The sequence below is a fragment of the Pipistrellus kuhlii genome, unplaced genomic scaffold (assembly GCF_014108245.1).
Source record: "Pipistrellus kuhlii isolate mPipKuh1 unplaced genomic scaffold, mPipKuh1.p scaffold_m20_p_12, whole genome shotgun sequence".
Lineage (NCBI taxonomy): Eukaryota > Metazoa > Chordata > Mammalia > Chiroptera > Vespertilionidae > Pipistrellus > Pipistrellus kuhlii.
The window spans coordinates 30458844-30484942 of record NW_023425427.1 but is presented as its reverse complement, the minus strand read 5'-3'; the positions used below and the strand labels follow the sequence as shown (position 1 = coordinate 30484942).

The 26099-nt window shown below is 39.3% G+C and overlaps 1 protein-coding gene across 6 annotated transcripts in view; it reads right to left on the bottom strand.

Annotated features, from left to right (window-relative positions):
* The window catches only part of PTAR1 (protein prenyltransferase alpha subunit repeat containing 1), a 45761-nt gene extending 19789 nt beyond the window's left edge, over positions 1–25972 (bottom strand). For 3 of the 6 annotated variants that reach the window (XM_036433854.2, XM_036433859.2, XM_036433858.2), the window contains exons 1-3: positions 25780–25971; positions 15501–15670; positions 3122–3188 (exon numbers count right to left, since the gene is read on the bottom strand). In XM_036433854.2, the coding sequence (XP_036289747.1) occupies positions 3122–3188; positions 15501–15670; positions 25780–25865 (323 nt within the window). In that variant the 5' untranslated portion in view covers positions 25866–25971. Of the gene's footprint in view, positions 1–3121; positions 3189–15500; positions 15671–25779 lie in introns of all 6 variants that reach the window. The other 3 variants (XM_036433855.2, XM_036433857.2, XM_036433852.2) reach the window with 2 other exon arrangements.
* Between the last annotated feature and the right edge of the window lie 127 nt (positions 25973–26099).

Here is a 26099-nt window from a genome sequence, read left to right as displayed (position 1 = left end):
GCAAAAGCTTATCAGGCCTGACATCAGTATCTGAAGGGCAGCTCCAAAATGAGGCAAGAATTGCTCTAGCTTCCTAAGTAGGACTTGATATGACCTGGTTCATTATAAAAAAAATAATAATAATACACATACAACCCACCCAGTATTATTGAGATGTAATCTCAATGACTATATTTATTTTTTAATTTTCCCTCTACCGTTCCTTATATGCATCTACCTTTTAATATATATAATTTTAAAAATTGATTTCAGAAAGGAAGGGAGAGGGAGAGAAACATCAATGATGCAAATGAATAATTGGTCAGCTACCTTCTGCATGGGCTCTGACTGGAAATCCAACCTTAACCTCCTGGTTCACAGGTTGACACTCAACCACTGAGCCATGCAGGCTGGGCTGCATCTATCTTTTAACATATAATTTTATATTCTAATCTTACATATGGTCCTATATGAATATTTTATTTATTTAACCCTCTGCCAAGGATACTTTTTAATGTTTTGTTTTTAATATGTCTTTATTGATTTTTAGAGAGAGGAAGGGAGAGGGAAAGAAAGATAGAAACACTCATGAGAGATAAACATCTGTGGGCTATTTCCTATATGCCCTTACTGGAGATGGAGCCTGCAACCCGGGCACGTGCCCTAACTACCTGGAATTGAACCAGTAACCTTCTGGTACATGAGCAAACTGAGCCATACCAGCCAGGTGAGGATATGTTTGTTTGTTTGTTTGTTTGTTTATTTATAGAGAAACATTGATAAATGTGAAAGAGACATTGATTGGTTGCATCCCATACGCATCCTGACCAGGGATCAAACCCACACAACCTTTTGGTGTGCTGGCCGATGCTCCCAACCAGCTGAACCATATGAACATTTAAGTGATCAAATAGTATTCATTCAGTAGCTATGCTGTTTGATTATGTTCTTCCCTATGGTTAGAGATTTAGGTTGCTTCTAAGTTTTTGCTATTCTAAAATAATTCTGAAACAAAGTGCTTTGTGCTTATGACTTCTTTTGTAGTACTATCACTTAGGGTTAAGTTTCCAAAAGGTGTATTACCAGGTAAAATACCTACCTGCATGGGTCTTTATTATACTAGATAACTTTTGAAATTAAACGAAAGTAAGAGCTATGTGAAATTTTTATTTTTAAAAAGTATTCTAAGCTTCAATGTAGTATAAAGAATGTCATGCAAAAGTGCTCCCCATACTTCTCAGGTAAAAATGACTTAGGTTTAGGTTTAATTTCTCAGATAAGTTTTATAAGTTTTGATATTAATTTTTAATGTATTATTATTTTATAATGAAGCTAGTTCATTTGCTAATATTTAATCTTCAAATGTCCTTTCTATGGTAGGGATGATTACATATATTTTAGGGAAGTGTAATGCCAATAAAACCAAAGCCCAGCATGTACACTTCACCTACTTAGGTGGATTAGTTCCTAAATACCACAATACCTTTTCTTTCCAACAGCAAATGCCCTATTTCTAACCTTTTATTTGAAAAGGAAAAAAAAAAACTTCCTTTTTAATGAAAACACTTCATAAGTAAAAGTATTTGCATTTTACAATAATTTCACTTTATAAAATAAAGGTATATATGGCTGCTTTAATAGGTGAAATTATTGACTATTTTTCTTCCAATGTACAGGAAACCTTATCATCTTAAAAGAATATTTAATGCACAGCCAATCACTTTTGCAGTCCGAGATCCTTTTTCTTCTGAAATCGGTAAATGTTTTGTTCATACAATAAGTCAGATTACTTATAGAAAAGAAGGCACAATACTGCTCTATGTAATTTTAAGCACTTTGTAGAACAGATTCTCAAATTAGGGTCCTTGACTACATCATTTGAAACTGTTGAGAAATAAAGTCTCAGGCCTCATCCTAGACCCAATGAATCAAAAACTCCAGTGGGCAAAGCAATGTGTTTTAGTAAGCCCTTGGGTGGTACACACTAAAGATTAAAAACCATTTTTATAGGTAACTTACTGTATTAAGTATAATTTCCATTTACTAATTTTGAAACCTCTTCTGATTTACAATTACTCAACTATATTCCCTAGGATGTCTATAAACAAAAAAAAATTTTTCTTCAGTAAATAGGAAGTTACCTTACATATAAATCTTTACAAAGTTTCTTAAATTAAGGGTTCTCTCTCAATTTCTTTATTTGAACAACAAAGTAGTATTTGGGAAGACATCTTAGCTTAAAATAACCTCAATCAATGGTGTGTGTGTGTGTGTGTGTGTGTGTGTGTTTTTCTATGTGTGTGTGTATATATATATATATATATATATATATATATATATAGTAAGCTGCTAACATGGGAAGAAAGAATAAAGTGAGGGTCATTAAATAAATGTGAGGGGAACTAACTAGGAAAGCAAAAGGCACCTGTGGTCTGGAAAGATGTCCAGCCTAATTAGCATATTATGCTTTGATTATATAGGATAATTTGTATCCTGCCTTCCTCTTAAAAGAATTTGCATTAGTCTAAGGAACCACCAGTTTTTAAAAACCATATATATATATATATATATATATATATATATTGAAAAATATGAACCTGGTCTGAGAACTATAATAGTTCAATAACTATTGTGTTTAAAGCTACAATAATTAAAATTAAAGGTATCAATAAAATATGACCTCTCTCTAAAACACTGAGTGCCAGAGTCTGCAGTGATTTGCCCACAGAGGTCTCAATGTTAGTGACTCAACTGAGATTACAAGATTGTGGCCTTAAATGCTCACCCCACACACTATAATGCTTCTCAAATGTACTAAGCAGGGTCTTACTCGTCAACCAACTATGCTGATTACCCCTACCTCTCTTAAATGAAAGGAAAAGTAAAAGCAGGCATCAAATGTATAAAATGATTCAACATGATGATTTATATTTCAGGAAAGTAGTTTACAGAGAACAGAGTTAAATATGCAAAAAAGGAGCAAAGTTTATATTAGAATTTTCATGGGCCTATTATAAAAAATGAGAAGATGCCATGTACATATGGTTTATATTTCATATTTCAAAAAGCTAACAACTCATGGGGCTTGTATGTCTTCAGAAATTTGGACAATTTCATTTTATTAATGGTAAGAATGACGTACCTCATGTTCCATGCCGTGGTAAAGTCTGGGTTTAGAAGCAGCAGAGTGCGTGTGACATCTATCAGTTCTAAAATAAAGAGAAGTCATATTAAAAACAAATAGTCCTATCCTTTAAAGCTCGGCTTCTCTTTAAGGTCTTTATTTCATTTTATATAGATATATAGGCTCACATTATAGTGACATATAGATCTCACGTCACAATAATTTTAATGATAGCTATAACTTGTTCTAAGCCAGTGGTTCTCAACCTTTCTAATGCCACCACTCTTTAATACAGTTCCTCATGTTGTGGTGACCCCATATTTTCATTGCTACTTCATAACTGTAATTTTGCAACTGTTATGAATTGTAATGTAAATATATGTGTTTTCCAATGGTCTTAGGCTCTTGACCCTCTGCTTGAGAACCGCTGCTGTAGAGCCTAAGACCATCGGTCCCAGACTAAGAGGGATGTCTGACTGTCAGCTTAGGCCTGACTACCAAGGGAATAGGGCCTAAGCTGGCAGCAGACATCACCCCAGGAGTCCCGGACTACGAGAGGTCATTGTCCAGGCTCAGTGATCACCCTCTCCCAGTGCATGAATGACATGCACTGGGCCTCTAGTATATCTATAAAGAATAATTTAACTAACCTCTTCATTCTTTTACTTTTAGTAGTTTTTGGCACTAATTTAATATTTATCAGGGAAAATAAATATAAATTTCTACACTATTATTTATTTAATTCCACAAATATTCTAAGTATTGAGTATGAACAAAGATTAAACTGGATATAATGATAAATAAGACCTCATCTTGTTCTCTAGATTACCCTTTAGTTGGAGAGAAATGTAAACAATTACTAATATGTAAGGCAAAATTAAATGTGAACTAGAAATATATGCTACATTTTAGGGACCACCAAAGCAGCTGCAATTAATTCTTACTGGAATACCCAGGGAAGCTATCAATGAATCAGGTAAATAAGGTAGTAATGCCATTACAGACCATGGGGGAAAAATGTTTGGCTTCAGTGGATAGAGCATTAGTCTGCGGACTGAAGGGTCCGGGTTTGATTCTGGTCAAAGGCACATGCCCAGGTTGTGAGCTCGATCCCCAATGTGGGGTGTGCAGGAGGCAGTCAATCAATGATTCTCTCTCATCACTGATGTTTCTCTCTCTCCCACTCTCTTTTCCTCTCTGAAATCAATAAAAATCTTTTTTTTTTTTTTTAACTGTAAGCCAAGTTTGCAAAGAGGCATGAAACTCAACATACAGGGTACTCTCAAATAGTTATAGTACCAGAGCATGACTAGAGAGGGCATAGGGTGTTGAGAAAATGTAACAAGAATCTAGAACCTGGTCCCAATCTTCTTGTCAGCCTGGCCTTCCACTACTTGCCTCTCAAGTGTTATACTCCTCCTGGACCAAAGCCCACCCTTCACTAAACACCTCATACCTGCCTATCTTCTCCTCTTTAGATATAACTCAGAGTTACCTACTTGCTATTCTCTCTGCCAGAAATGTCCTCCTATCTCTGAAAAAGTATTTTTAAAAGCATCTTTCTTCCTAAAGACTTTCCTGACCTACCTGGCTAGAAGCAATCTTTAAACTCTCTGTTCTGTGTGCATCTTACTTTGTTACTGATCTTGATAAATATTATCCTTTTAATGAGACTGTAAGTTTTTTGGAGGCAAGTCTCCTCTAATACATCTTCAAATTACTCATTTACTCAACATAAATATGAAAAAATATGGTCTCTGTCAGGGTTCAAATCTCAGTTTTTCCACTTACTGTCTACATAACACCATTGAACATCAGTTTCCTTATCTGTGAAATGGTAATATCAACCTCAGTGAAGTGAACAATTAGATTCATTCCCTATCGCCATAGCTGTTTGACAGTGGGTACTCGATAAATGTTTGTTCATCTAAATACCATTGCTCCTTATAAAAAAATGAAAATTTCACCCTAGCTGGTTTGGGTCAGTGGATAGAGCATTGGCCAGCAGACCAAATGATCCCGGTCAAGGTCACGTACCTTGATTGCAAATTCCTCCCCAGCCCAGGACTGGTCAGGGCTCCTGCAGAAGGCAACCAATCAATGTGTTTCTCTCACACTGATGTTTCTCTCTGTGTCATTCTCTCTCTCTTCCACTCTCCCTAAAAAATCAATGGTGAGGATTAACAAAACAAAACAAAAAAGAAAATTTTCGACACTAATTTATCAAAGAAGTAATCACGAGGCAGATGTTCCTATAGTGAAACTGTCTAAACGTCTAAACTTGTAAAATAAGCAACAAAAAACACATCTGGTTGTTAAGTAGCTATATAAAAACATGTGTATATGATAGGAAGGCCGCTAGTATTTCTTTTGAAATCTATAATTTTTCAATCCATTATATTATCCACATAAACTATTATTTTGTTTCTTGGACTTTCCCTTTCTGTATTAAAAAAAAAGTGTAACCCAGGATTGTGACTATTTGTTTGTACTTCTAATGCAACTCTTCTACCCAACCCATAAATAAGGACAAGTTCATCCTCCATGAGAGAGACTGTACAGCAGTACAAGACAAACACACAGAAAAATACCTTAAGTCCCCACTATTCATTCTGTGGTTGTGTGAAGAGAGAGGAAGACTGGCCAAAGTAACACTCCTTTACTACAGGGTCTCCCCCTAGCAGGGCAACAGCCGCTATTGGGTTCAGAGCCCAGCCAGCTCTACTACTTACTGAGAAGTTCTGGACATATCACTTTATCTTTCTGCGATAGTATCCTCTTTATGCAAAATAAAGCTAATAATGGTATTACTCATATGATTCAAACCCATGAAGGATTAGGACAGTACCTGACAGTAAGCACCCAATGGTAATTCCTTTTACAAAGCTTGTATTTCCTAGCCCAGTTCAATAAATGCGTGGTCGACAAACTGCAGCTCGTGAGCAACATGCAGCTCTTTGGCCCCTTGAGTGTGGCTCTTCCACAAAATACCACGGCCTGAACAAGTCTATTTTGAAGAAGTGGCATTAGAAGTTTAAATTTAAAAAATTTGGCTCTCAAAAGAAATTTCAATCATTGTACTGTTGATATTTGGATCTGTTGACTAATGAGCTTGCTGACCACTGCCATAAACCATACTGGGGCTGGGGCCCCCAGAAGGAGGAAAAGAGTCCCCTGAGCTATCTGAGCAGTGACTGCAGGGCAGAGAGGATACTTCTCAACTAATAAGAATCTCTAATTTTAGCGCATATCAGCAGCCTCCATCAATCATCAGTGTGACATTCAGTCACAGGCCCTCTCCCCTCCTCTTTGACTAACTTTTCCTGATTCAGTTCTCAAGTTCAGACAGGACTTCCTTCAGGAAGTATTCAGTCTGATCCAAGAGGTGGGGATGAAATAGAATATCAGACATGGAAAAGGGCCATTAAAGAAAAAATTAACAAGGTTAGAAATACATAACACTTAAGGAATCATTCCTGAATTACATGTATTTTTCTGCTCCTCTTCCCCACTGGCTCTGGCTAAATGAGAGAAAGGAGACTAGTGTCTCTATATGCCAGGCACTGTACTGAGTGCTTTACATATACCACTTCCTGTGATCCTCACAACAACCCTGTGAGACCCACTAGTGTGAAAATAGGAAGAGGTTAAGTAAAGTGACTTTGGTGTATTGATGAACTGATTCTAAATCCAGGTCTCTTTTCCTGCAAAGCAGATGCTATTTCTACCCCAGCAACAATGTCTACAATTACTCTGTCCTCTTTAAGTGAGATCTGAACTAAAGATCTAAAGTTTAACCAAAGATCTCTAGATAAAGATAAATATGTCTTTATTTATCTGCAATTATTTTACTCTCTCTAAATTTCATCTATATACTATTTTCCTTTGCAGTTTTACTAAGATGTGAGCTACTGAAATACCTATCATTTCTTGATATTAAACAGATCTCTTTCCAAATAACAGGATATATTCTAGCAAATAACTGTTCATTACATACTTCAATATGTATCTAACTCATCATTCCATCACAAGGAGAAAATGCTAAATCCAGTAATAAGGAGGGGATACAAGGATGCTGCAGAAAAGTTAGAAAAAAATCAATAAGCTTTCTTTGCTACCCAAGGCTGGCAGTTATGTGGCAATGGTCATTGGGTTTGATAACTGTCTATGACAGATAAGTTTTCATGCATTTAGAAATAAACCCAAGGTTGGCTTGGGTTGGTTAATCTCTTCTTCTAAAACACATTTAGGTTAATGAGAGGCTTGAGGTAAAGCTATATGGTAAACACCAAAAGGTCACTTATTATAGAACAGAATCACTGAACTGATAGCCAGACTAAGCTAGTCTTTTGCTTACCAAATTCTTGTTATTTTTATGATAAATGTCTGTTGAACACATAAGGTGCTGGGTAAAGAAAGACTAGACATAATCCCCCTTTCTAACGAACTCACAATCAAGCTGGGGAAAATGTTATTTAAATAAATAACTACAAAAAACTATAGTAGGTGTTACTGTGTAAGCATTCTGAATAAAGGACTCCCACAGGCCTGCAGAGTAGTAATTACTTTCTCCTAGAGCAGTCGAAGAGGCTTTATGAGTATGTGGGTGTGTTTATGCTGGCAACCACAACAGTGACAACATAGACATATTATAAAAACCTAACATGCTAAGTGCCTAGTCATCCATTCAACCGATCAAAGCATAATACGCTACTGATATGCGAGTCATCCATTCAACCACTTGCTATGATGTGTACTGACCAGCAGATGCTCAACTGGTAGGTTAGCTTGCTAATGGGGTCCTACCTATCAGACTGAGTGAGAGGGGCTACACATGCCCTGGAGCCCTCCTACGGTCCCTCCCTGACTGGCCAACCTCCCATGACCATCCCTGGCCCCAGTCATGCACCAGTGGGATCCCTTAGCCGGGCCTGAGCCCTCTTGCAATTCGGGACTCCTTAGGTGATGTTGGAGAGCCAGTTTTGGCCTGATCCAACAGGCCAGGCTGAGGAACCCTACTGGTGTACGAATTTGTGCACTGGTCCTCTAGTAAGATATAAACATGGTCTCAGAAAAAAACACACAGAAATAAGGCAGTAGTACACAGCAAAGTCCAAGAATGGAACAGTATATGATGTGGCAAAAGGTATATCAAAGAACTGCAAAACTCAAATGCTTTTAAGGTTCAAATGATTGTTGAAGTGTATGAAAGCAAACCTGGAGAATAGCAACTGACACTCTCCCTCAGTGTCTGAAGAACATGAAGAGGTTCTAATAAAGCTTGGAACAAGCTTTCCTAGTCAAGAAAAGCAGAGGCTGTGAGCACTAGCCAATTGGCACCATGGAGAAATGTATGCACTGAAGGCTTCCGATTTTCCAAGTGAAGATAGAAATGCAGATTTCCATGCCAATTTTAAAAGTTCATCCTGATTTTAAATGTTTACCTACCGTATTTTTCGGACCATAAGACGCACTTTTTTCCCCCCAGAAGTGGGGGGGGAAAGTCCCTGCGTCTTATGGTCCAAATATAGCCTACACATATACTTTAAAAAAAAAGTTTTTTTACTTGCCCAGCTCTGTGTGGTCTCTGTGTGCTTGCCCGGCTCTAAAATGGTTCTAAATGCTGCTGTTTACTTTACAGGGTTGATTGCATGTGTTTATGACTGTGATGTTGGGTTTTAATGCACATAAAATATTTTAGGACACTATCTGTTTCAGAATCTTTTTTTCTTCATTTCCCTTCTCTAAAAACTGGTGCGTCTTATGGTCCGGAGCGTCTTATGGTCCGAAAAATACGGTAATTTATAATAATTTTAAAAAGCCCTAGCCGGTTTGGCTCAGTAGATAGAGCATCGGTCTATGGACAGAAGGGTCCCAGGTTCAATTGTAGTCAAGGGCACATGCCCAGATTTCGGGCTTGATTCCCAGTATGGGTCCTGCAGGAGGCAACCAATCAATGATTCTCTCACTCGTCCTTCCACTATGAAATCAATAAAAATATATATTAAAAAATAATTTTAAAAGCATTATACAAACCAAAACAAAATACATCTGTGGGCTGGCTTTAGTTCGAGGGCTGAGAATCTACAACCTCTGACACTGAATTTGAAGTAGAAGAAAAGCTATAAAATAGTCTGACATTTGCTCAAAAAACAACAACTACCATTTGACCAAGTGATCCCACATTTAGTATTATGACCTAAGAAGCCAGAAATACCAATCACAAAGAATATATGCACCCCTATGTTCATAACAGCGTTATTTACAATACCTAAGATTTGGAAACAGCCCAAGTGCCCATTAATAGACAAATAGATTAAAAAACTATGGTACATTTACATAGTGGAATATTATGCAGCTGTGGAAAAAAAAGAATGATCTCTTACCCTTGGAGACAGCATGGAGAGACATGGACTGTACTAAACTAAGCAAAATAAGCCAGTCAGATAAAGACATGTATCACATAATCTCACTTATATGTGGAATCAATGAACAAAACAAACTGATGAACAAAAATAGAACCAGTGACATTGAAGCATGCAACAGGCTGATGTACTTCAGAGAGAAAGGGAGTGGGAGAGGAGGAAGAGATTAACCAATGAACTTATATGCATATATGCATAGTTCATGAACAGATAATAATATGGAGAAGGCCTGGAGAGGGGACGGGAGCACTGTGGAGGGGGTCAATGGGAGGGAAAAGGGGGATATATGTAATACTTTCAATGATAGAGAGAAAGAGATAGAAACATCGTTTTTTTTCTTTTTTCTCTTTTGTTTTTTTTTTAAAATATATTTTATTGATTTTCCACAGAGAGGAAGGGAGAGAACTAGAGAGCTAGAAACATCGATCAGCTGCCTCTTACACACCCCCTATCGGGGATGTGCCCACAACCATCGTACATGCCCCTGACCGGAATCGAACCTGGGACCGTTCAGTCCGCATACCGACGCTCTACCACTGAGCCAAACCGGTTTCGGCTACATCGTTTTCTTAAAGGAAAGGCTGGTGACAGATTGTAAAGGTCCTTGAATACCAAGCCAAATCAATTGACAATGTAGATAGCATGAACATGAAATGAGATACTAAGTGTTGTTTGAGACGACTGGCTAATGGTATGGACATGGATTACAAAACAGAGGTAGACCAGCTGGTCTATGGGGTAGACCAGCTATGAGGTAATAATATTTGTCCAGATGAGGAGTAAGAATTGAAGAAATAGCACAATGGAGCAGAGATGGTGAGAAAGAGGGGAGAGAACAAAAGCTGATGATGGAATGGCACACATGGAGATGGTCAAAGAGTGGGGCAGAGTTCTTCTCCGTCAAGACTCCAATGTTGTGGACTTCTCTTTTGCTTTTTGTTTTGTCATGGATTTCTCAAAAATTAGAATTACAGTATCATTTCTCTCCCAAACCAAATATGGCTATTACTGCATCAGATTTTTTAAAAAATATCAGTCTCCAAACAATTACACAGAAATGCTGTGATGTTATTTTAGCTAAACCATGGTTAACCTTGCCAGGCTATGGGTACCCAGACTAAATGTTACTTCTAAGTGTGTCTGTGAGGGTGTTCCCAGAAAAGATTAGCATTGGTAGATTCAGTAGATTGCCCTCCACAATTTAGGAAAGCACTAACCTATCTGTTGAAGGCCCAACTAGGACATGAGAAAAAAAGAGGAGTTCATCCCTGTTTTTGGCTTTCTGTCTGCCTGCTTGAGAATTCTCATCTTTTGAAAAGACTTCTCATCTTTTCCGGCCTCTGGACTGGGACTGAAACACTGACACACAAGTTCTCAGGCCTTCAGACTCAAACTAAGTTACATCACTGGTTTTCCTGGGTCCCTACCTTGCAGAATGTAGATGGTGGGAGTTCTTAGCCTCCATAAACATTCAAGACAATTTGTCATAATAAATCTTCTTGTATACATATAATTTTCAGCTGTTTGTTTCTCTGGAGAACCCTAATACAGATAGATGCTTTCCAAAGATCTAAGAAATTCAGCACATTAATGAGAGCATGAATTCAGTTTGATTAAAAAGGGAAAAAAAAGTATTCCAAGAATAAAAGTAACAGCCTTCATTCACATTCTTAGGGGATGCCTCTCTAGGGTTTTGACACGATCAATCACACAGACACTGACATTTCTGAAATTGTCAGGTTTCTTCACTTTGCTCTTCTTATTTGTATATTTTCTAAAAAAGCAGTTTTCACAGCATTTTCATGAAATAACTTTTTCCAACATTTTTTGCTTTCTTGCTTAACAAGATTTACCTCTGTATTCTAATTGCTTCAGTTCATAGGTTTGGCAAAAGACTCTTGTTAGTCAGGATTTTCACATATCTTTTTCTGCCAAATCAGAAATTCGCTTCCATATTTTTATTGATAATAATATCACACAACCTGAGTTGTTTGTACCACGACACTAAATTATGCTGCATTATACACCAGAAACTGAAAGCTGCTTCCATGAGGATGCAGGTTAGATGGAATCAAGCTCTATAAACAAGTGAAGCTGCATCAGCACTCAGAGCTTAGATGACAGCTATTCTTGTGAGTGCATTTAACCACATCATCTTTCACCCAGATCCTCCTGGGCCTAGCAAGACTAAAACTACATGATGAGGAGATTTAGCAAAGCCAACTGTGCAGTGTCCATAAATATAAGAAACAGAGACAGGAAAGGACTTGGAAGGGCTACAAGGAGACAGCAGGTTGGGTTAGCACACATTAATAGGCAAAAAACAATGATCTGAAACAAAAATAGCCTTTGACATTTTAAAATGTAGTATCTTTTCTCCAAGAGTATCATTCTGCCACTCTGCTCCAAGTTACCGTATTTTTCGGACCATAAGATGCACTTTTTTGCCCCCAGAAGTGGGGGGGGGGGGAAATCCCTGCGTCTTATGGTCCAAATATATTGTAGCCTACACCAGTGTTTTTCAACCTTTTTTGGGCAAAGGCACACTTGTTTCATGAAAAAAATCACGAGGCACACCACCATTAGAAAATGTTAAAAAATTTAACTCTGTGCCTATATTGACTATATATAAAGTAATTCTCTTGAATAGGAATCAAATAAACACAAAGAAAGTATTTTATCATTACTTTATTATGAAATATTAAGTAAACAAAATAGTGAAAAATTATAAAATTCTTGTCTTGTCTGCACCTACGGCACACCAGGCAACATCTCAGTGTGCTGCGGAACAGCGGTTGAAAAACGCTGGCCTACACATATACTTTAAAAAAAAAGTTTTTTTACTTGCCTGGCTCTGTGTGGTCTCTGTGTGCTTGCCCGGCTCTAAAATGGTTCTAAATGCTGCTGTTTACTTTACAGGGTTGATTGCATGTGTTTATGACTGTGATGTTGGGTTTTAATGCACATAAAATATTTTAGGACACTATTTGTTTCAGAATCTTTTTTTCTTCATTTCCTTTCTCTAAAAACTGGTGCGTCTTATGGTCCGGAGTGTCTTATGGTCCGAAAAATACGGTAGTTACGTATTGATTCAATTATGCATTTCTGTGTGCCAGAAAACACATACAGCTCTGTTTGACAAAAAATAACTTAATGGATTCATGGGTTGTTATTTTGTACCTTAATTATATTAAAACCTACTATAGAGTGATGAAATGGAGAAGAAAAGAGGATCTAACAATACAAAAATTCTTACCTTTAAGTTTATGCCTAAACTTATACTTTTAAGTTGATGCCACAAATAAAAGCTAGGCATAGCCTTTTAATTAAGATTTTTACATACATATATTCTATACTAGAGGCTAGTCGCATGAAGATTTGTGCAATAGGCCTTCCTTCACCTGGCTTCAGACACACCGGTTTTCCTCTGGTACCCAGGACCTAGGCCTTCACTCTGGCCACTGCCTTCTTCCTTCTCTCCGGCCAGGGTCTTTGCTGACTCCAGCGGCAGTCTGCAGGCTTCTTGCTGACTCCAGCCAGTCTGCACTCTTAGCTTCTTTCTGGCCAAAGGGCTGCTTCTATAGCTCCCTTCATGGCCCCTCCCCATCATACCAGGTGCCCTGCCCCGCCCAGCTGCTCTGCCATCTTTGCCCTGCTAATTTGCATATTCCCTCAGATTGGCTGCAGGGCATCAGAGGTATGGTCAATTTACATATTTCTCTTCTATTAGTGTAGATAATAAAATGCTAAGTGTCCAGTCACCCGTTCAACTAATCAAAGCATAATATGCTAATGATATGCTAAGGTAGTTCAACCACTTCCTTGATGTACACTGACCTCCAGGAGGCAGACATTTGACTGGTCGAACAGTTGCTATGATGTGCACTGACCACTATGGAACAGACTGGTAGTTTAGCTTGCTGCTGGGGTCTGGCCAATTGGGACTAAGCAAGATGGGCCAGACATGACCTGGAGCCCTACCACAGTCTCTCCCCAGCCCTGATTGATTGTGCATTGGTGGGGTCCTTTGGACTGGCCTGTGCCCTCTAGCTATCCAGGACCCCTTGAGGGATGTTGGAGAGCTGGTTTCGGCCTGGTCCTGCAGGCCGAATTTATGCACTGGGCCTCTAGTATGTATAGATAGATAGATATAGATATATATAGATATATAACCAGAGGACTAAATAAGTGAAACACACAAAATAGAAACTATTTCACACATTAAATAATCTTCAAATCAAACTTCTTTTCTACTGGTCTAAACAGAGAAAAGTGCTATGAATCTCTTATGACAATGCTGCTAAGGACAATGCTGAAAGGAATGTCATATCTTTGGTAACACTCAACAAAAGAGAACATATATTATTCATCTTTTTGTCTCCTACAGTACAGAACAGCTTCTACTATGAGTAGGCCCTTGGTAATGGCTACCAAGCTGATAATGAAAATTCTCTATGAGACAAAGTTCTTATTCAGTACTAGAGGCCCAGTGCACGAAATTCATGTACAGAGGCGGGGGGGAGGGGAATTACCCTCAGCCTAGCCTGCACCCTCTCCAATCTGGGACCCCTCGAGGGATGCCTGGTGGGATTGGGCCTAAACGGGCAGACATTCCTCTCACAATCTAGGACTGTTGACTCCCAACTGTCTGCCTGCCTGCCTTCCTGATTGCCCCTAACCACTTCTGCCTGCCAGCCTAATTACCTCCTAACCACTCCTCTGCCAGCCTGATGGATGCCTAACTGCTCCCCTGCCAGCCTGTTTGCCCCTAGCTATTGTCCCCTGCAGGCCTAGTCACCCCTAACTGCCCTCCCCTGCAGGCCTGGTCCCCCTCGGTTGCTCTCCACTGCAGGCCTGGGTCCCCCCAACTGCCCTTCCCTGAAGGCCCGGTCACCCCCAACTTCCCTCTTCTGTCGGCCTGGTCACCCCTCATTGCCCTCCCCTGTAGGCTTGATAGATCCCATCTGCTCTCCTTTGCAGGCCTGGTCCCTCCCACTGCCCTCCCCTGCTGGCCATCATGTGGTGGCCCTCTTGTGTCCACATGGGGGCAGGATCTTTGACCACATGGGGGTAGCCATCTTGTGTGTTGGAGTGATGGTCAATCTGCATATTACTCTTTTATTAAATAGGATTAGTCACCAGGCATATTGAATACTTTTAAAGGTACTGCTATAATGTGGGAAAGGGCAGAAGCTTTACAAAAACAGTCTTGGTTTAGTACTCTCCAAAAAAGGTAGGCCTTGGGTTTTACTTTCACTGAAATTAAACAGAATTTGTGTACATGGAGGCTTAACATAACCTATAGCAAGAAACTAAGAAAATAAACCAGGTGGAATGAATAGGGATTGTCTGATGCAACAAAGAGGAGCAGAAGAAGTGAATGCCGATATAGTTTTTGTTTGTTTGTTTGTTTTTGCTTCTATCAGCAGAGGAACAGGACACAGAGGGCTTGAGCTCAACTGGGTTTCACAGTGTGACAAATCACAATACAATTACCACTATCATGTCTCCATTATCTCATTTAGATTGCTACTAAAATGAGTTCTATTGTTTATATAGCACTAAAGGATTAGAAACCAGAGAATCTGAGCTTGTAACAACCACAGTCCTCTTAAGTAATTTTTAAACTTTTTTTTTTTTTGGTCACAGGATATCTTCCTCAAATACCATTTAATAAATGACCCCTATATATTAAAAAAGATAAATCAGAATGGCTCAATTTACTGCTTGGTTTTCAGTAGGTGGCCTGGCACCCTGCTTAAGGCATCTCCCATAGAATCAGTATGGATGTAAACTTTGAAAACTGATGAGTTCAAACTCCTCTCTTGTCCCGAGGTCACATACCTGCCCAGGCATTGAATGAAAAAGCTAGAACTAGAATCCAGTGATGCCAGCACCCAGAGAAAAGTTCTTCCCACTATATTCCATGCTGCTTCCAAAAAACAAAGGAAGACGACAGAGTTCATACTTACCATCTTTGTTCAGCCATTGCTTTCTTGTTCTGTACAAAATGAGCTTGTTGTGGACATACGGTAAAAGGAACTTGACACACCAGCTCTCCACACCAAGTTTGTTTTCAACCAGGACTATGGGGCTCCGGTTATATCTAGCTTCAGGACATGGGATCAGGCCAATTTCATCTCTTAATATGTAAAACATAAAAAACAATAAAAATAAGAATACTACCTTTTCAATCCTGAAGAGTATTTTTAAAAATTTACAAATTTCTATTTCTTAAAAATATTATTTGCTCATCTACTGAATTAGTAGAAATTTTTAAAAAAGCTTTTTAATACTTTCAACAGTACAGGAAAATTAGTATGGTGTACTCCTTGTTGATGGAAATAAAAATAAATCTAATCTTTGACTTGAAATCTGAAAATCTTTCAAAATTTTAAGTACACATACTCTTTGACCCATGATTCCACTGCTCAGAAATTATACTGCATCAAATTTTTTGAACAGGATGTTGACTGCAACAACAGTAGAAATGATCTAAATGTTTATGAATATAAGACTAGTAAAATATACATGATTTATCCATGTAGTAAGAGGTATAAAAAATGAGATAGATATGCATATGTTGGTATGAAAAAGGTGCCAAGATCTATGAAAAAGCAAAATGACAAATATAGTGTATCCCACAAAGCCTTTTGTGTAATTAAAAAAAAAAACAAAAAGCTATATATGCATTAAAATTTTTCTTGGAAAGATACCAAGAAACTTTTGGGACGATAAAGGATTTTATTTTCGTACAATCTAAATTTTCTAATCACTTGTACAAATTATTTCTATCTTTTTAAAAATGTGAACAAATGTACTTATGCTTACTTGCTAACAAATGTATGTGGAATGGAAACAAATTATTAGCAAAAGTTACTTTGTCAATTGAGATTGTGGGCTATATTTTATTTTCTTCTTTATAATCATTTAAATTAAAAAAAACACACATAATAGTAAATGTTAAAACAAAAAATACATTTCAGAATTTGATCATTTTCATCAAAGACATCTATATTCCTCAATCCATGTCAATTCAAGTTGAAAATCTATGTTACAGGCCAAGATTTAGTAAACAATATGTAAGACAGTTGATTTACACAGTGAAGGAACCAGCAAACATAGGGTTTTTGCAAAGCTTGGGCACATGCTTTTCAAATATAAGGAAATTACATTCTTGCTTACATGAGACATTCCTTCTCAAAGAGAATGAATGTCCTTCCCTTAATTAATGAATAGCTAATAAAATTTTTAAATAAAAACAGCTAGTAAATAATAACATTTTTAGACTGTCTAAATAGATAAAAATGTTCTTTTAAAAACAAAATAACTGTTTTTCAGAGCTTGTGTATGACATTATCTTTTCTGTCCCTGGGGTTCTCCTGCCAAGAAGATAGTAGTTTCATAGATGAAAGAGGAGGAAACATGTCCATTAAAGGTTATAAGAAAAGCCCTCTTTTTTTGTGAGGCCATCAACACAAATTGATGAGAGGCTGTGGAACTTAAAATCCCTCCTCAAAACTCTAAACAGTATAATTCAAGGGTGACCTGCTTGCTACTGATCACTTCATTAGTGACACGGAAATCTACACTAATAATCTGCCATACCTTTGTGATGCCCACTAGCCAATCAGGAGTTAGTATGCATATTAACCCAACAAAGATGGCAGGTTAATTTGCCTATGCAGGTGCCGAGTAGCCACGAGTAGCCGGGTGGAACACTTGCGTCGTCACCATGGCAATAACACAGGCATTCCATACCACCCCAGCTGCTCTAGTGGGAAGGTGGAAAGACAGCTCCGGCAGCCAGGGGAAGGAAGGCCCATTCTTGCATGAATCTTCATGCATAGGGCTTCTAGTACGTATTATTAATCAAGGGTACTCAAAGGGTTGCAAGTCTTTAACCATTCTTTCAAGCTAACTTAACTTGTAAGTAGATTTTAAGATGTAAGGCTTTTGTTCTGACAACTGGCTCTGTTAATTCAGAGGTGTTCAATACACCATGTCAATACTATCTAAACATTTTATGAGTACTACTCTAATGTACTGGCTACTGTGCTAAATTCTGAAAATGCAAAAATGAACAAGGTGGTCCCAGATTTCAGAGAGCTAATGGTTTTGCTAGGGATTGTGTCAGTATCTATAATAAAATGTTACCACTTTGGCCCTAACTGGTTTGGCTCAGTGGATAGAGTGTCGGCCTGCAGACTGAAAGGTCCCAGGTTTGATTCCGGTCAAAGGCATGTACCTTGGTTGCAGGCACATCCTCAGTAGGAGGTGTGCAGGAGGCAGCTGATCAATGTTTTTCTCCCATAGATGTTTCTAACTCTCTATCCCTCTCTGTAAAAAAATTAATAAAATACATATATTTTTTTAAATGTTACCATTTTGTCATTCTAGTAATATAAATAAAATTCTGCAGAAAGAATTTACCAATGCTGAGAGAGCATCTGAGGGAGGTTAATGTCCAGTACCTTGTTTTTGTATTTGTATTTGGTGACAGGACAACTAGCCACATCTAACCTACATCTGATTAATATATATCAGAATCTCTGGTATTTTCTGGTGTTCAGGTTTTACTATATAAAATAGATCATTTAATAACTAGAATAATAGTAAAAAAAAACAAAAACAACCTCAGTTCAATTATTTCAAGAAAGTTTGTGCTTAGAGGTCTAATAACCACTTACAATACTGCAAAGAACTGCAAAAGTCAACAATATGAATGTTGGAATAACAAGAATAAGAGAATCCTCGCTTCTGGGTACAGTCTGGTGGAGGTTTTTTGGGGGGAGAGGGAAGTGGATTTTTATAACTTAAATTCACAATATAAAACCCTGCTTTGCTCACTATTTATACCCAAAATAAAATGCCCAACTTCATGTACCTAAATGATAGAACAGAGCCATCTGCACACACACACAAAAAAAACAACCCTGCACATAGTTGGTTACTCCACTTCCAAGCAATAATTAAAAAACTAAAAACACCTTGGATACAGTAGGTACTCAATAACTGCTGCTGAAAGGTTGATTATCCTTGTATTTTGTTGATAATATTCAAAATAAATAAAGTTCAAAGAGCATCACTTCTCGATTCTGAAGAAAAAAAAAAAGCCTAACCATTGATTTCCTTCTAATGCAGTGCGTCCATGTCCTGGCTCTGTCAATGTGATATATAGAGCATGTCACTTGGTCTCTATAGATCTCATTTTTCCTCACTTTTAAATGTGAAACTACATTATATGTCTACATAAAGGCAATGGGCTGTTATGTCTCCTTTTATCCAACTTTCAAATTTTAAGACCGAGAAACTTAGCAGCTTTTCTCATCCTAATAAAAGAGAAATATGCAAATTGATCATCATGCCAACACACAAATGGCCACCCCCATGTGGACACAAGATGGCTGCAACAAGATGGCCAGCAGGGGAGGGCAGTTGTGGGTGATAGGGCCAGGAGGGGAGGGCAGTTGGGAGGGACCAGGCCTACAAGGAAGGGCAGTTGTGGTGGGGGACCAGGCTGGCAGGGGAGGGCAGTTAGGGGCAACCAGGCCCGCAGAAGAGGGCAGTTGGGGAGGACTGGGCCTGCAGGGAAAGGCAGTTAGGGGCAACCAGGATGGCAAGGGAGGGCAGTTAGGGGCAATCAGGTCAGCAGGGGAGCAGTTAGATGTCGATCAGGCTGGCAGGGGAGTGGTTAGGGGGTGATCAGGCTGTCAGGCAGAAGTGGTTAGGGGTAATCAGGCAGGTGAGCAGTTGGGAGCCTGGATTGTGAGGAATGTCTGACTGCCTGTTTAGGCCCAATCTTACTGGGTTCGGATCTAAACAGGCAGTTGGAAATACCTCGAGGGGTCTCAGAATGAAGAGGGTGCAGGCTGGGCTGAGGGATACACTCTCACCACCACCCTCCCCCTGCACAAATTTTGTGCACCAGACCTCTAATATAAGAATGAAAACTGTCAAATCAGGAAATGTAAAGCATTAGAAAATTTAAAAAATCAAATTAAAAGAGGGACAGTAAGATATAGAGACAAAAGCACTTGCTCTTCTGGGATCCAGATCTCCGTTCGACCACTGACAAGTCAATGTGAATTGGGTTAGTCATTTGGCCATCAGTATCCTTATCTGAAATATAGGAATAATACTACAATACTTTCCCTGCCTATTATGAAGAGCAGATAATACATTATAAAGAAATGAAAGGTTGACCTAGCTGGTTTGGCAAAGTGGATAGACTGTTGGCCTGCAGACTGAAGGGTTCTGTGTTCAATTTTGTTAAAGGGCAAAAATCATGCCTGGGGTTGTGGGCTTGATCCCCAGTAGGATCTGCAGGAGGTAGTCGATCAATGATTCTCTCTTATCATTGGTGTTTCTATCTCTCTCCCTCTCCCTTCCTCTCTGAAATAAAAAATACATATTTTTTAAAATGTGGTAACCTATAAAGTGCTCAATCCTCATCTTTATGTTTCTCTCTGTCTCTTCCCCTTCTTTCCACTCTCTAAAATCAATGGAAAAATATGATCAAGTGAGGATTAAAAAAAAAAAGAGCCTGAGTTCAAACTGCAAAGTTCCTTGCTAAACAGATACTGATAAAGCGAGGAAAAGAATGTTAGCTTTTACCAAGTTATTTGACCCTGAAATACAGTGCTTTGCTGCTTCCTACAAATATAACAAGTGCTTTAGACAGATAGGTAGGTCAGTAAGCTTCCAAATAACAATGTGCTTTAGACTTCTATGTCTAGTCCCTTAGGTCATAATCCACTTTTCTTCCCCCAGACAATTTGGGATTCCAGAATCATTTTAAAATGGGAAAGGACCTCATTTCTCTAGTCTCTCATTTTATCAGATGAGAAAACTGAGGTCCACTAAGGTCAATAGGATTTACCCAACGTCATTTTGGCCTGTGGCTAAATTAAAAATTGGGACTTCCTTTTCAGAAAGAAGGTAAGGGAGGTGGGAAGAAAATCTGTAATGCATATATGCATAACACATCAGCACAGACAATAGGGCGGTGAGGCCTGGGGCAGGGATGGGGGTGGGGCTGGAAGGGGGCCAATGGGAGAAAAAAGGGAACATATATAATACTTTCAACAATAAAGATTTTAAAAAATAATTAGGACTTCCTAATATTTAGCTCCAAATCCTTGTAGTCACAGGGAAGTGAAAGCAAGCAGGATTTATATTAATTCCTTCTAGATTTCTGGTATTTAAATTCTAATATTCCACTCAAGAAAAGTTGGAAAACTCAGGGGGAAAAAAAACAAACTAAAAGTTATCTGCTATCCCTTTACCACTGTTAATTTGGGCATGTGATCTTTTTTTCTAAATATTCTATAAAGTGGGATTGAGAGGGCAGGGCGGGGCAAGGACAAACTCCTGACTCCACTGTGGGGCAGGGCGGTTATCTCCATTTTGTAACTGAACCCTAGCCCTCATCCAACCAATCAGGGTTAGCCGAAGCAGTGACATCACCACCGACCAGAGTAAAATCCCTGAGCTGGGCGAAATTTGCTCTCTCTTCCGCCATGCTGCCGGTGTGAATGGGATAGAGCCCATGCTAGCATGGATAAGAGGCTCTTTTGTTTATTGCATCGGACTCGGCTCCCTGGTGGTCCTTGGGGATCATGAAGTCTGGGTGTAACAGGATTATATTGGACATACTCCTCTATAATCCTTTTTAGAAATTTAATTCACATATATCATTTTCCTATTAATTAATATATATATATATATATATATATATATTTAATGGTTGCATTGAATGTGCTATAAATATAAAACACAGCTCCAGTTATTTTCTTATGAAATAGTCTCACAAATTCTGAGTTTTTCACTGCCAGCAAATTTCATTCCTTTATATTTATAGGTTTGCCTGGTATTTAACAAGGATACCTGCATTACCAAGGTAATAGGATTTTTAAAGTTGTTAATAACTCTAATAATAATAATAATAATTATAAAGTTCTAATATTTTCAAAGATATACCAAATGCTCACATTTTAGCTTACCTTCGAAGGCTGTTCCCTTCATTGGGCCCTACCCACTACCTACGAAGGGTGTATTTTCCCTGAACCAACTCTTATCCATCCCTCCCAGCTCAATTTAATTATTTTCTCAGATAGAACTATTTTGATCATTTAACCTACCGTATTTTTCGGACCATAAGACACACTTTTTCCCCCCAGAAGTGGGGGGAAAAAGTCCCTGCGTCTTATGGTCCAAATATAGCCTACACATATACTTTAAAAAAAAAGTTTTTTTACTTGCCTGGCTCTGTGTGGTCTCTGTGTGCTTGCCCGGCTCTAAAATGGTTCTAAATGCTGCTGTTTACTTTACAGGGTTGATTACATGTGTTTATGGCTGTGATGTTGGGTTTTAATGCACATAAAATATTTTAGGACACTATCTGTTTCAGAATCTTTTTTTCTTCATTTCCCTTCTCTAAAAACTGGTGCGTCTTATGGTCCGGAGCGTCTTATGGTCCGAAAAATACGGTAATTTAGGCTTCTATCCATGCTTCTTATCCTTTGGGGCTCTTTTCATAATCTCTTCATTACTTTGTTTCAAGTTCTATTAGGGCAGGGACCGTGTGGTGTGTTCATCAATCTACACCCAGCTCCTAGTCCTGCAGACCCAGGATTAGCATTGCAAAAAGAAGTGCTCTTTTGCTAAATGCATGTATGGTATGAAAGAAATTAAACCACAGTTAGGACTTCCATAATCTGGTCCCACTGTATCTTTTCAATTATATTTGCTATTTGGGGTAGTTGACTGTTCCCTGTGGAGGTCTTTGGCTCCCTCTCTGAGATAAATCTTACCTAGTTTTCAAAGTTCAGCTCAAAACCCATCTACCCTAAGAGCCTTGGCCAAGACATTCCATACCCAGCCTCGCTTCTAAGATTCACATAGCACTTGCTTACCAGACTGCTTAATCCAGCCTTTATCATAAACCACTTTGCAGGGTTTATTTATTGTTCTTGCAGGTAGGTCTTCGGTCCTCATCTAGAATCGTACTGTATAATACAGTAGTCACTAGGAATATGTGACCATTATGCATAAATCAATTAAGATTCAATAAAATTTAACTCATTTCCTCATTTGCGTTAACCACATTTTAAGCACTCAATAGTGCTATGTGGCTCATAGCTATAATAATGGATATAGAACATTTCTATCATCATAGATATTTTTGTGTCTTGAGTATAATTGTTTTATACTCCTTCATATTCTACTCTGTGAAGATGGTACCTATAGCACCTCATAAACAGTGGGAGTTCAATAAATATTTAAGAGTAATAAAAAATAACCCGCTGGAGATCTTTGACATGACCCTAATTCCATTGTAAATAGTTGTCTTCTACTTTTGCATAGGCTCTATACATTAATTTAATATCAGTCCCTGGGTCAAGCCTTCAGTTGTTTTTCCATTAGTAGTCTCTAAGAGTCTACCACAAAAACAACATTCCTATGGTATTTTTCAGTTCATGAAATGTTTCATATTCACCATTCATAAATTTTTTAAAGGAACACAGAAATTCAGGTTAAGCCTAATATTTACTCAGTGGCAACTAAGTGCCAAATATTGTGTAAGGTAATTTTTCTGTGTTCTCATCAGCCTCACTAGATCAAGAAGAAACTGAGGCTCAAAGAAGATAACCTATTTACACCTACCACTAACAAAATACACTTATGCTGAGACCGGTTTGGCTCAGTGGATAGAGTGTCAGCCTGTGGACTGAAAGGTCCCAGGTTCGATTCCGGTCAAGGGCATGTACCTTGGTTGCGGGCACATCCCCGGTAGGGGGTGTGCAAGAGGCAGCTGGTCGATGTCTCTCTCATCAATGTTTCTAACTCTCTATCCCTCTCCCTTCCTCTCTGTGAAAAATCAATAAAATATATTTAAAACAAACAAATAAACAAATAAAAAACACAAAATCCACTTAGTAACTACTGTAGTTTTCACTGTAGCTTTGACTCTTCCTGGCTAGAGATCTCTACAAAGTCAATGGAATTGATGTTGACTAATAAAATTGCAATCTATCTTGTTTGGAGAAAAAGAAAAACAAAAAGTAAAGAATGAAAACCTTTCTTTTTTAATACTGAAAACTGTAATTAGGTACTAACTTTTAAGGTAAACAATGCTCCCTCTTTCCCCTTAAACTAAAAATATATCATTTTTTTTGGGGGGGGGGGGAGGGAGACTAAGCTGGGAAAGAAGTATGGACAATTTTGAAAAGTCCAAATTATAAGACATTTGAAAGAATGTATAATAATATCACTGGAAATAATATTATTGTAGGAAATATGTACTAAAATATAGCTGAAGACTATTATTGAACAATGAGTTAAGCTATTTAATTTTTCAGCCCTATATTATATATCATTATTTCAAATGCCCATCTTATTTCATACTTTTAAATCCTGAATGACCCAAATGCTTAAGCATAAATTATACATTGACTTGAGTACATTCACGAGATTTCACCAAAAGAATATGATTAAAGATATTAAAATCCTTTATAAGTTTCAATAAATGTGATCCAGAATTGGGATGTGTTCCAAACAGCTCTGTGTCAACCTGCCAAGCCAATGAGCACTCAATCTGTTTCTTCAAGTATAAAATACTGATCTTTTCTAATCTACCTCAAAGGCAAGAAACTAAGATGATTACTGTACTTATTAGATTAGACTTCTTTCTAACCTTTGCTATAATTTCTCCAAGAAAAATAACACCAATGATGAGGAAACAGGCCCTTCATTTGTATGGCTTCGTTTTTGTTTTTTTTGTTGTTTTTTTTTGGATGATGTCTCTCATTTGCACTAAAGCTCCATTTCTGAAAAAGGGACAGAAAGTCTGATATACAAGGCATCAAAGCATTCTTTACAAGGCCCAGTACCCACTATGGTTACTGCCAAGAAATCATTCCAAACACTCATTCTGGAAGTGCCGGCAGTCACAAGGGGAAAGGAAGTGGGCGCTGTCAGGGATGGCCGGTGTGTTTTGAGGCCGGCTGTGTTTTGTTTTTAATGAGGCACAGTTGCAGGTCTGCAACAGTGTGCCACAAGAGAGCAAGGCATCTGAGGGCTTCTCAATTCTTTCATAAGCATCATCTTGAAGGAAGAGAACACTTCATGTTGGTGTGAGGTTTGGCACCTCTTTTAGGCAAAAAAAACCAAAACAAAACCTTAAGGGTTTAGACCACTTGTAAAGAGTAACTGGTGTGGTTCTAGTTTAAAGAATAAAATATAAAACATAAGAGATAAAGTGAAAGTAACACAAAACTGGATTCTATGTTTCTTTTGTGGATGAGAGATGGGGAAAGAGCTCCACTCCTGCTTCTCCCTTTTTTTTGTAAAATGTAGCTCTTTCTCTCTCTCAACAGCTTCCTTTTCACGTGCTAAATCCAAGAAGTGCCATCGTTTCTCCTGGTATCTTCCCAGAGCACTGCATTCCCAAGCAAAACGGAAAGAAAGCAGGGCAGATAAGAGTGTGGTGTTCTCCTTAACTAGGGCACCAGGGTCTGGATTAAAAAACAAATAAATTGGCTCATGTGCTTGCTCCCTGTTACTATGTCCAGCTATGGCTAAAAAGTGTCGAGCTTTCATCTACTTTAGACTCATCCTATGCGCCTACAGAAGCTAAACTCTTGAAAATGCTCTGTTCACCTTCAAAACAAAATGTTTGGTCCGAGTCCCTGCACACAACCTTGGGACAAGGGAGGCCGAACAGTCAAAAGCGGCCTCAAACTTCCTTTGACTGGTAAACGGAGAGGGGTCCGGGCCCATTGGGGATCCGATGATCGGCAATCCCCCTCTCAACAGCGACCGGGATGAACCTGCAGAGATGTGTTTACGAAGCACCTAGACTCACATCGCGTGTGTGAGTGTGTGTGTGTCCGCGCACCCTTCCTAACTGATGGAGGATGTGGACGCCCGGAGGAAGTCTTCCCAGTTTCCTGAACTCCCGGGAAAGGACAGGGGGGGACGGCGGGAGCAGAAGAGCGGAACACGCTCTCTTTGACTTTCCGAGGTCACTTCCAGGGACTCTCCCGATCGCGGTGCCGGCGGCGGGGAGGGGGCCCCGCGGAGGCCGGCAGCGATCCGGCCGCGACCTGGCTCCGTCCCCTCCACCGAGCGGCGCGCCGGGCCCCGCCGCCGCCGCTGCCGCCTGAGGTCGGCTCCGGCCCCAGCCCCGCCCCCTCCGCCCCCGACGACGACCCCCGGGCACCGCGGCCACGCCGGCGCGCGACTCACATGTGCGGGTTCCTCCGGAAGGCGTTGGTGATGTCCTTCACCACCCGCTGCACCAGCACCGCCACCTCCTCGCTCGTCTCGGCCATGTTGGCGGCCGGGCAGCTCGGGAGCGCCTCCGGGACAGGACAGCTCAGCGCGAGCGGCGGGGTTCCGCGGGGAGCGAGCGTGCGCGCCCGTTTGGCGGAGCTCCCGCCTCCGCCCCTGCCGCCGCCGCCGCCGAGAACTTCCGGGTCACCCGCCGGTGGCCGGGGCGTGGCGCCCGCTGGGACTGGAGCGGCCTGATGGGTAGGGCCCTCACTTCCTGTCCTGGTCCCTAATCT